This window comes from Boleophthalmus pectinirostris, unplaced genomic scaffold, assembly GCF_026225935.1.
Source record: "Boleophthalmus pectinirostris isolate CB_2022bp ecotype Guang Dong unplaced genomic scaffold, ASM2622593v1 HiC_scaffold_10, whole genome shotgun sequence".
Classification (NCBI taxonomy): domain Eukaryota; kingdom Metazoa; phylum Chordata; class Actinopteri; order Gobiiformes; family Gobiidae; genus Boleophthalmus; species Boleophthalmus pectinirostris.
In genome coordinates, this window is record NW_026570971.1 from 8815667 (window position 1) to 8827983 (window position 12317).

The following is a 12317-nucleotide window of genomic DNA, read 5'->3' on the forward strand; positions in this document are numbered from 1 at the left end:
TCACTTGAACCATATTGTAAAGTTTACTATCCACGTCTTCAAGGTGCACTAGGTCACTTTTCTGATGGGAGGTCTGCCTGCAGCTCATCTCTATGGGGATGCAATTACTTTACCTGGAATTTTCCTCATTACGGTTATATATTAATCTCCACGGAGACGAGCAAGAGGCGCCACTGGACCGTTTAAGTAATAAAATCTGCGACCGAATAAGCACTAGATGTTTAATGCCTGTGGAACATTCACGGCAAAGCAACAAAATCTCCATAGAGACACACAGACGGCACTCAAACAGAAAAGTTTCCTAGTGCACCATTTATAAAATTACAGTGGTAAAAGTTATAAATAGTATCATAGCAAATAGACATGGCGAATTACTGAGACCTACAACTTGCATGTTCACATTTGTATATGCTAGTAAACTTGGTAAAAAAAACTAAACAAAAAACAAAAACACAATTGCTGAGCCCAAAAATATTGTCCATTTTGCATAATATCGATATGATATTTTGCATCAACATGGGACCGAGAAGCCAAATGGAGGCACTTCTTTGTCTGAAGCGCTGTTACTCAAGTTAGCCTTTAATCTAAACTTTATTTAGCTTTAACGCAATCTGGGCATAAACAACAGTCTTTGGCCCCGTTCACACTAGTCCGTATTTGAATCGTTTTCGTTGTGGGTGCAGTGTTCGTCCACACTAATCCGAATGAAAACGGCTCCAGAGATGGAACGATCTGGTGCCACCAGCTCCCATGAATTCATCTGAGTACAGATCAGATCCGTACGCCTGAAAACACTGATACACTGATGTAGTTCTATGCTCCGTGAAGTAGCTAATTCAGCGACAAAACGCTAAAATGCTAGAATATATGTCCATTCATATAAACGGTCTGTGCGTATGACCTCCAGATGTATAATCTCTGAAAAGTTTAACATGAACCATCTGCAACGTGATAGAAGAACAGAACAAACTCACCATTATCTGAACACCCCTCTGTCAGAGAAAGAACACATATATTCCACTGAGTCGTGTCCTTCAGTCCGACAGACGCACAATAGCGAGCTGTTTTTTTTGAGCGCTTAGTTTATGCAAATTAGCCATGCGGTTTTAAGTTTCGTTTCTGTAAAACGTAAACAAATATGCTCAAATCTGTGTGGATAGGGAAGACTTGCGGACACAAAAACTAGTCGCCATGCTCATCTTAAAATCCAATCTTACACTAAGTAGCAACTGACCCGCGTCGTTGGTCCACGAAAAGACAGTTTTTACACTTGCCATCTCCCTCGGCTCAAAATCAGCTCTGGCAAATTCAGACTTCCTTGTTTTTACCGCTCACGTGACGTCGGGATGTCGTGAAGACGTAACACCAGCCTGTCACGTGACGAGCGTTTCAGGCGGTTTTGCGTTTCTGTGTGGACAGGAAACGCTTTGATTGTGGATACAGAAACGACGAGTGTGGACGCAGATCGTTTCCGATACGCTGATACGTGGATTCGTTTTAGTGTAAACGGGGTCTTAGCTGGAACTACAACAGACAAATTGATTCGCGCTGTTAAAAAACTGCCTCTCAAAAAACATTACAGTCATCATACAGTCAAGTTAAGTCAAGTTTTTCAGTTTGTCACACTCACCTTTTTCGTTCAAAATCAAATGCCTCATAATGATCACAGGCTCCTGAAAATGTGCTCTTCTTAAGTTTTAGGTCTTAGATCTCACATTTTATCAGGGCTGTGTTCGCTGACGTGTGCATGGCGACACAACGGTAACAGTTTAACATTCCGCTGTAGACATACACACATACATGCAGTGCACCCCCAGCGCGAAGTACCAGTTGAACAATGAGCAGAATGGCGTTTTACAAACCTTTGGAGAAGCCCAGTTTCTGAGTGACCGTTCGCGCAATCTTGGAGGTGGTCGCGTCGCTGTAGAGGTAGACTTCTTCCACGCTGTGCCAGTCCACGTGGGTCCGACTCAGCTTCAGGTGGTGGATGGCTGAGGACGGCAAGGACACAGTTAACATGACAAACACAACCCAAACACAACGGCGGAAGGATACTACTACTTAATCGTACTAAGCAGGAGGCAGTGTGGTCAGACGGCCCAATCAAATGCGGCGTGGGGCATTGATTTGCAGGGGCTCGGAATGGAAACGCACGACAACACAAGAAATGGGAAAAAAAAACAAGTTCCACTATCAGGATTTCGGCTCTTCCTTGTCCGAGTCGTCACAGGGCGGCCGTCTTTGGTGCCAAATCCTGAGACCGGGGCAAGTAAGAGCAGAGCTATGGCTACAGAAGGCACTCAGGAAGCTGTTGATTCGGTCGCCGTAGCAAACAAGAACATGCCAGTAAATTTTGAGACTTTTAACTACGAAAAGGAAGAACTTAAGACTTTAGAGTATTTAATTAAAGTGCATATGACAGGTTAGAGTAGTAAAACGAAAGGAAATTATAATTATTGCTTAGGACTGTACTAAAAATCTTACTAAAGCTCTAGTTTTTTGGAGGAAGTTTATCATTTTAGTAGGTAATTCTATAAGTCACCTTGAAACCGTGTAAACAAGAAGCAAAAGTTGTCGAAATTGCACTATAATTTTTGATTAGACTGATAAAAATAAACGCAATCTTTATTTGTTGAAGGTTTGAAAGCAATTTTATGTGTTGAGGTATTCTGTTAAAGTACTTACTTTGTGTATTTTTGTACTTTTCTCATCAACTTTTTTTGATATTTACTACAGGTATCCAACTAAAACAAGTCAGAAAACAAAATAAAAAAACAAAACTTGAAAACCTGTCATATGCACTTTGAGTATTTAATTCATAATTTTGAGTTGTAGAGTGGATTAGATTGATTTGACAAGGTTAAATGTAAAAAAATATTGTTAAAACAGATTAGATTTTTACTTTTGGACAGTTTTTTAAACTGTCAAATTACGCTGGACAGGAAGGATACTACTCCTACTTCTAACCACCGACTGCGTGAATATCAGATATCAGCATGTGAGACGATTCTAAAAGGTTGCACAAGGACGCCGGGTGAAAAATGGGGAGCGCTGGGGAGGTAGAGCGCGCTTCTCTCGTCTTTGTGCTGAGAGGGACTGGCGCTGGACCAAGTGAGCTGTTTGCTGAATAAGTTCCAACTTGGGACTATTTAAAAAGCTTAGCCAATTTGTGGAAACCGTGGTTTTATTGTGCGCACGGACATGTATCTTCATGTTCGGCTGGACTTGCCAACGAACGAATCAGGTCTGCGTAAAGGGAAGAGACCGCTCGTGGTTTTTCTGAGCAATAAAAGCACCTGTGATCAAATACATTTTTAATTGTTGTTGGCTGAGATGTTACGCAGTGGGGCTTTAAAGGTTGGATAGGTTGAATAAAGAACTTTTCCTCAAGCGTCTCTACTCAGTGATTTGTTGCACAGACCTAAATATAAAGTCTAATAATACTTTGAAATGTTGAAATGGCTGACCTTTGCTGTAACTAAAATCGCTTTTGGAACAGGCATTAGTTTTTCTCATTCGACACGGGCTGCCATCTCTGACCTATATGTCCGAAAAGCTGCCGTTACGTAATAAGCATCAAAGCTTGGTTCTCACGGGGGCTGGGCTACTTCCCGGAGAGGGTCGGCGCTACTCAGAACGGGGCCAGTGCTGGACACGTGAGGGGTCATCTGCAGCCGCTCGGACGTACGACCACAATGGCTCCACTGTCCGGCTCCTCTGTCCAGATCTGAGCCGCCGCTCGGCCCTCAATGCAGCGCTTTGTCCCGGCTCCGCGGCGGGGACCGGGGGAGCTTCATCAAACAGACAATCGTTCTGCCAGAGGGACGGACACAGGGCAGCGGGATGGACCGGCTCGGTTAGCGGGTCAACTATGGTGGCTCAGGGAGATTGAATTTTAGGCATGTTAGTTCTGGAAAGTTTTAAGAGATTGGTGAGAGATTTGGCTGTGCAAAATATGTCTGTCGTGTCCTTTTTTGACACCTGTCTCTTGCTCTTTTTTGCTAGTTATTTACAGTTTATTATTACCATTTATATATTTTTTTCTCTTTGTTATTATATTATAATATGACGTGTGAGCTACTGTGTCTAAATAATTTCCCTTGTGGATCAGTTTTGTTATCAAGTTTGTCTAAGTCTATACCACAAGTTTATCAATAGTGTAATTTGAAAGACGTTCTAGTTCCTTATCGATTTTGTTTTCAGACCAAAGTTAAGTTTGTTTTCTATCCATCATCTATTTTCTTCAGCCTATCTGGGGTCAGGTCATGGGGATAGCCTAAGCAGGGACTCCCAGATTTCCTTCACAATGGACACTTCCTCCAGCTCCTCCTGCCTTGTCCCACCACCGTGTCCTGGGTCTTTCTCCCACTGGGACATGACTAGAACACCTCCCAAGGAAGGAGCCCAGGAGGTGTCCAGAACAGATGCCTGAGCCACCTCATCTGCTCCACTCGACGTGGAGGAGCGGCGGCTCTACTCCGAGCTCATCCCGTTGTTTTCATAACTGACAATTTTGACATTTCTCACGTGTCTGGTCAGCTGATTTAAGCAGGTTTTGGCGATGCCTTTAGACGCAGGATGACAGCATCATCTGCAGCCTTGATTTCTTCGGTGTCCCAGGTGCGTGAGAGTAACAAGGCCCCCTCATCCTGGTTAATAGTCCAGTGGGCACATTAGTGTATTTCGTCCTTAATCCAATATACTGAGCCTCCTGTTTAGTTAGATGTTTGTTGTTTTCTGTTCCTCTGTCCAAGTCCATAATGTGATTCCCTCAACTCTTCTTTTTTTTACTCTCAGACTGCAGGCGGCGCTGTCAAAACCTGTGTAAATCAGCTGACCAGACATGAAAAGAAACTAAACCTTGGTCTGAAAAAAGCATGACTTAACAGAATTATCAGAAGACCAAATTAACCTCATTGGAATAATCTATTTTGATTCAATTCAGGAGGCCCATACCAGACTACCCCCCCTAAAAAACTGAATAATTAGAAACAATTTAGTTTTAAATATCTTTCCAAACTAAATATTTACCTTATCTTTAATTTTATTTTAATAATTTATTATAATTTTTTCAGTTTTATCCTTGGTCTGCAATATGTTTTAATTTTAGCCCACAGGGTAAAAAGCTTTGGTCTAGATACCCAAGTCAAAAATGCCTAAATAATCTAGTCAAGCACAACCATAAAAATGTAGATTGAAATTTTGTGGAATTATTTTAAACTGAGCTGCAATTAGAGATAGACCACTTTTAGAGGTAAATACCCATTCGTTATCCAAATATACATATAAGTACAAAATAAAAAACAGGCTGATCAGCTTGTATGATCATCAGTATGACCATAACTGAATATTCAGCAAAAATTCAAAATGATTGGTTTTTGAATTGAGTTAATGACATTTTTTTAATGGGTTTACCACTCAAAGTTTCTGTAGCACGTCCCAAATTGCTTTCGTTTCAAAGTGGTTCAAAATTGTGCAGTTTTAGATCTGAGAAGGATCGACAAACCATTTAAGATCAAGTTCTTTTGTGGTTTTGGTAAAAAATACGAAACAACAATCACTACACTGTCTGCGATCTCAAAATCAAGTTGAGAGGAGAAGAAGAAGTAAACATTCTCTTGAGACAAAACAAAGCAACAGCAGCCGTACCGTCCTCTGGTAGACGATCTAGCGGCTAGGCTCTGTTCTCGGTGCAAGGGAGGAAAAAAAGTCAAGAGTCCAAATAACAACAGAGCCACTGCAAACAGAGCCTAGGACTAGCACTACTGTGAACTAGAAAAAGGAAATCAGGTTCCACACAGAGCTAGCATCTAGAGGAAGAGGGAGTAAGCTAAAAGGACTGAAACTATAGAAATATTAAATAAAAAAATAAAAACAGAAATATATTACCTTGGCAGCGTTTGCGTTTGAGACCTGCCGTTCTAGTTCGGGTCTGATATCCACTCCATTTGAACAGAAAGGGGAGGTAAAACGCGGGCAAGTGGGAGAGAACTGACAACCAACAGAGAGTGAGTAATGGTGACCCCCGCGATGCAAAGCCACACACAACACACACACACACACACAAACACACACACACGCATATATATATACAGAAGAGAGGTGGTCAGGTAGTGCTGCCGTCAGGGTGCCCCGCTCAGCACATTGGCGAGGCAGCCCCGGTCGGACAGCGCAGCATACAGCAGCTACTTGGCATACGACTCCAACACTCGCAGCACGTAATTAAATAGAACGGAGCGCTGCATTGCAGGTCTGGATAAAATGCTATAGGGGGGAAATACTATATCATAATCTCTGCTATGTTGTCCTTGTTTTAATATAACTGTGTAAAGTAAAGATTATTTGTGACTGATTGTAAGTGGAGCAGAGGTGTACAACAGCGCGACCTGTAGTGCACGGTCTTTGATAGCATGTTTCCTCACTATAGACCAGGGGTGGGCAATTATTTTTTCCATGGGGTGACATGAGAAACAGAAAATATTGTGGAGGGTCAAACCAAAATGCTTAACTTAACTGTACTTCTTTATAAAAAAAAAAAAAAAAACAGTAATAAAAGCAGCAATAATTTTAAAAAAAAACTAAAAAACTGTAAATATCATTGTTTTGTCGAGCTGGTCAGACTGGTTTACGTTATGATTAAGCAATGAAAAAGTGAGGTCGCCTTACAAAAAATTGTTTATTTTGTAATTCCAAATGAGCTTAGCAACTGACCCTAAACGGGCCAGTGAGAGTTAACCAAGGGGCCGCATGTGGCCAAGGAGCTGTACAATGGGGCGGCAGTAGTTCAGTTGGTAGAGCATTCGCGCACTGATCTGAAGGTTGGCTGGTGTGATTCCAGCTCCCACAGATGAATGCTGTAGTTGTGTCCTTGGGCAAGACACTTAACCCACCTTGCCCACAGTGTCTGCGTACACTGGTGTGTGAATGTGTGTGTGAATGGGTGAGTGGTTCCTTGTTGTAAAGCGCTTTGAGTGCCTTGAAGGTGGAAAAGCGCTATAGAAAAATGTGACCATTTACAATGCCCAGGTCTGCTATAGACTTATAGACTGGTTGACTCTGACCGGCCCATTTAAGCTCATTTGGAATTACAAAATAAACATATTTTAGTATTTTACCTCATGCATGAACTAAATCTGCATTTTTTGTAAGGCAGCCTCACTTTTTCATTGTTTAGTCATAACAAACTCTTACCAGCCTCACCAGCGAGTCAAAACAATGATATTTACTGCTTTTTATAAAGAAATATTATGCAGAATTGAGTTATTAACATATTTTCTGTTTCTCATGTGCCAGCATGGAAAAAATAATTGCCCACCTCTGATATCGACAGATAATGGCATTCCTTGTCCACTTGTGAATGTACTGATTAAAAATAGTATTTTACAGCTTTTAACTTTAGTTTGTATAGTTTGATCATTCATTGTTCAGAATTTAGAGATGCACTGATCCAGCGTTTCCGGTTCCGATACTTCATATCTGCTGAATTTTTAAGTATCTGTGCCAATATGTGATACCAGTATCAGATCGGTGCATCCCTAATACAAACTTTGCATTTTAAACAAAACATTGCTGCTGTAGTTCTGCAAAACAAAGCTTCCATTTCGTTCCTAGTGACCGCCAGAGGGCTCGTATGTCTCTGGGAGTCATCTGGAACTCATAGAACCTTAGTTACATACATAACTCTCGCTCTATCATTACTCCTGACTGCTTTTCTTGTTTAAAGGCTCAATAAACGTCCAGAAGTTAATGATGCCGTTTTGTTTTGAAATAGTACATACATTAAAGAGAGATGACATAATTTCATTGTCTCTCGCAAATACCGGGCCCGTCTGCGTGTGGAGCCCTCCCTCGCAGCACTTATTTGTTTCTCAAATCAGCATCTCTTCTTGTGCGTGTGTGTGTTTGTCACTCACACACACACACACACACACACACACACGCACACACGGAAAAAGACACACACATCTGACTTGCAAAGCTCAGCAGAGACACGGCACGCTGAGCTAAGTGCACATGGAGCTAGTTTCCTGGACAGACCATCGATACACTCCTGATGGACTTTAATAGGAACACATTATTTATGAAGCGACGTGTGTGGCTCTGATCGCGTTCACGTGCGAGGGGGCCGCATGTCGGGATGACGACTCGTTGACGACAAATCTGCACAGTGTCAGGGTTCCTACAGGTTTCTTCAAGTTTTAAGACCATTTAGAGAAAAACGTAATACCGTAAATTCCGGACTATAAGCCGCTACTTTTTTCTCACACTTTGAACCCTGCGGCGAATATCTGGAGGGATTCTTTGTTTGACACATTGTCCATTCATATGTACGGTCTATGGTTTGGCAACACAGCGGATACACGCAGCCTGTGCAGAAAACGCCGCTGTCTGTGCGGTCAACAAGTGGATCTAGGGTTCACATGAAGTTGCGACATTAGCGATATTGTCAGCGCACTCAAATAGTTTATCGCGGTGTGATAAAATAAGTTATGATGCTAAATGAACATTAGTGAGGGGGATACGTCTTACCCGTGTGCGTAAATGACGAGAAGAAACGTCTCAAACTTCAGTAGCCGGACGTCCACTCGTACCGGACTGATAGAACTAACCCCGCCCCCGAGAGAGTCTGAAATCTGCTGAAATCCTCCGAGACACTGACATGATACAGACAGAACAGACTCTTTCTGCAGGAGACATGTGCAGTAGAGCACGAGGAGAGATGAGGGTGATGTGTCGAGAAAGATGCTCGTTTGATAGTGTTTTGAACAGTTATTTTGCGCTTCTCCTCATGGAAATCACATGAAGAAACGCAGATGACGCAGATTTTAAGTTAACGGCGATTGATGTGGCTGTGGAAGAAAGAAACAGAGCTGCTGCACGTGAGCTCGGCGTCAATGAGTCGATGGTGAGATTTTGGCGACGAACTGACTCAAGGCAAAAAGACGACAAAAGCTTTCAGAGGCGATAAAAGCAGACGGTCCGAACTTAATAACGTTCTTGAAGACGTGGACACCTGCGGCTTATATTCAGGTGCGCTCAATAGTCCGGATTTTACGGTATTTCGCAACATATTTCATGAACTTACCGGCAAAGAAAACCAAAATTCTTAAACAGTCTTTATTTAGGCTACGTTATTTAACCAAATAATGGTGATTGACAAATTAAACTTTCGAGGAGAAGTTACATAGTACACAAATTTTAAGACCAGGATATAAAAATTCAAGACTTTTAAGGATATTATTTCCAAAATCATAAATCCAATTCTCTTTTTAAAACACCGCGGGAACCCTGAATGTGATTTTATACTTATTTTTTATACTAATATTGCCTTGTTTAAATATTTTTTTTCCATATATGTGCACAAAGCAGACAATAACGCCCACCCTTACTGTCAGTGCTGATGAAAAATGAACTTTGTGCGCTGTTCTTACTTACAATCTTACATGTTATGGCAGCAAAAGCGTGTGTTTACCCTATGTGCTATCTTCTTTACTAACCTTTACACTCTCTACGAAGAAAGAGATGGAGCTCGAGAGGGGGAGGAGAGATAAGTGCATTGTGCGTTAATCAATAGTTATGCACTTCTTAAAAACCTACTTATAGCCTATGCACACTTAATGGTTCGCAGGTAAAGCCAAGCGGAGTCAAGACTTAAAACATATTGAGCCGCAAAAATTATTTACATAGGTGTGTACATACGTATTATTATAGTGCGAAGATGATTCAAATCTCAACATGATGCAATGTAGTCGAACTAGTCCTGGGTATATTTTTAATACCAGTCACTAATATACAAGTGCCTTCAGTTGGCAAGTATTTTTCCATGCCTATGCAGTGTTCATGACGTAAAACGGAAAAGTAAAGGGACATACTTTGGTGAGTAAAAATGAAACAGTGAGTTTTTAAAGATTTTTAGGTACCATTTTATAATAAACTTGCTTTAACTGACCTTAATAAAGCAATATAAGTATAAAAAAGAATGAATCATGACTACTTAAGATCTACTTTTAACTCAAAACCATTAATGGAGTTCAAGTGACAGCCCACGCCCTGGTTCTGGAAGTCAATTTCTCGTTCCCGCAAACGGACTCCCAGTAAAGGTTTGAAACTTGCCCAGCCTGCGGTGACCAATGACCACAAGGCCTATCATTTTACTCGACTAACCCTATTTCTGAAACGTTATAAACTGCTTAGTTATTAAAATATTTAGCTGAATCTTGAGTTTTAAATGCGCTTTTTGGACTTAAAACAACTGTGTTACGGATATTTGGCTACGTTCAGACTGCAGGGCTTAAAGTTCAATTCGGATTTTTTGTGAAATCCGATGTTTTTGCGAGGTTGTTCACATTTCCAATTAACTGCGACTTGTATGTGACCTCCAGTGTGAACTTTAAACATCCCAAAAGTGTCCAGCATACGCATTGGAGGACGCGGCGACGTCACACACAGCGAGAGTGCTCTGTGTTTACGGAAGTCGCCTAAACATGGATGCGGCGTTGAGCATCTGGAGATTTTAAAGTTGCCAGAACATGTACATCTTATTTGTTTTAAGGAGGAGATTGAGAAGGAGAAGGACGAGGTTTTTGGCCGTGGCGTTTTGTGAGGCAGTGGCAGTCACGTCCGTAGAAAGGAACATGTGGGTGCAGAGTCGCAGCCAAGAGTGGTGGGATTGTTATGTGCTTCGCTGCTTTATTCACACGGCGTTCATTCACAATTTCCATGTGACGAGAAGAATGTTTGTGAACATTTGTGACGTGTAGGTGGGATGAATGTGACCTGGCCGTTCAGACTGAAGTCGCATGTCAAAAGATCGGATATGTATCGGTTTTAGGAGCACATATCCAAATGGCCTGGGCCGCATTTGAAAAAAAAATAATAATCAGATCTGTGTCGTTCAGACTGTCATTAAAAGATCAGATACAGGTCACACGGCGGAAACGGATTTGGGTCACTTCAGGCTGCAGTCTGAACGTAGCTTAGTTATTACATCTGTTTAACCTCCGCGATGCCATTGCACTATTAAAATTGAACATGACTATGAAGCTCCATTTGGTAGTTATGTAGCATAGATGGTTCTTAACAAAATACTTCATTGTGAATTAAGTCTATGAATGAAATCAAAGTAGTACGAGTGGGACGAGATATAATTTCCACAAGACGAGACGAGACAAAAGATTGGATCTACGAGAACGAGACAAGACGAGATTTTGACGTTATTTAGGCTTTATACAATTCAGCTCACCATTTTATTTTATTTAATATTTCCGCTGTCAATGTAGCTCTGCTTTTTGGGACTACATGTTCTCAAAAATGTAACGCACCAGTATTTTTTCAATCCAAAAATCTCACGAGATCATTTTTAAGACGTGTGCACGATCTTGTGGCGCGAGATATTGCCCCATCCCTAGAAAGTAGCAGTTATTATTAAATGGTACCGCTTTTTTCACAACATTACCTGGGGGTATGACGCTAACTGTAGGCACTGCTCTGTCAGAAGTCCCTTTCAAATAATATTAGAGCCTTTTTGTAAACAGGACCATGAACGCAGCAGGCTCCGGAAAACACGCTCTTTAAATCAGTTTTCTATCTTTTATTGAGCTTACAGACTATCACGTTTTTTGGCAGTCTTTGCTAATGCGTTCTCTCACCATGGCAACTGCTGAACATTCCGCCATAGCCATACATGCCTAACACTCCCAGATGAACACCATGAACTGCCTACAAGATTCTAAAAATACGCTAAATTAAGACGTCGCGTAATATTGTCTGTGACGGGAAAAAAACAGAAAAATTTCACGTAGAGAGGTTTAAAGGTGCACTGCGTAACTTCTCCGGTGTCTCGTCTCCATGGAGATATTTTAGACCGGTTTGCCTTGATTATTCTACAGCACGGAAATAAATAACACATGGTAAGCGCAGTCGCAATCGGAGACGGGTTACTGGTCAGATCTATGGAGAAGCGAGCCTGCACACGGTAAGAATTCATGTTTTTTTAAGGCATTTTTGAACACAAGCGAGGGAGATATGTTTAATGCTCTACTGTGGAACATTTCAGGCGAAGAAATAACAGCTCCATGGAGACGAGCAAGTTTAGGAGCCTTCATCTTAGACGTTAGAGTGCACCGTTAAAAGCAGTGTGTGTTTATTTCACAGTGTACATTACTTCTGTTTAGCGTGAATGAACCTCTTGACTTGAATTGCTAATTGGCGCTCAGCTTCGGTATCGCAGTCTAAACATTTGCGCTGCACCTTCCCCCCCGTCGCCGCCGGTCCCCGCGTCTGTTTTCATTCGCGCGCCCACGCATGAATCAGCACTG

At 41.6% G+C, this 12317-nt stretch overlaps 1 protein-coding gene across 1 annotated transcript in view; it reads right to left on the minus strand.

Annotated features, from left to right (window-relative positions):
• Nucleotides 1–12317, minus strand: part of ddhd1a (DDHD domain containing 1a) — a 61743-nt gene that overhangs the window by 28732 nt on the left and 20694 nt on the right. Inside the window, exon 4 of the mRNA XM_055161790.1 lies at nucleotides 1863–1991. Coding sequence (XP_055017765.1) covers nucleotides 1863–1991 — 129 coding nt within the window. The remainder of the gene's footprint in view (nucleotides 1–1862; nucleotides 1992–12317) is intronic.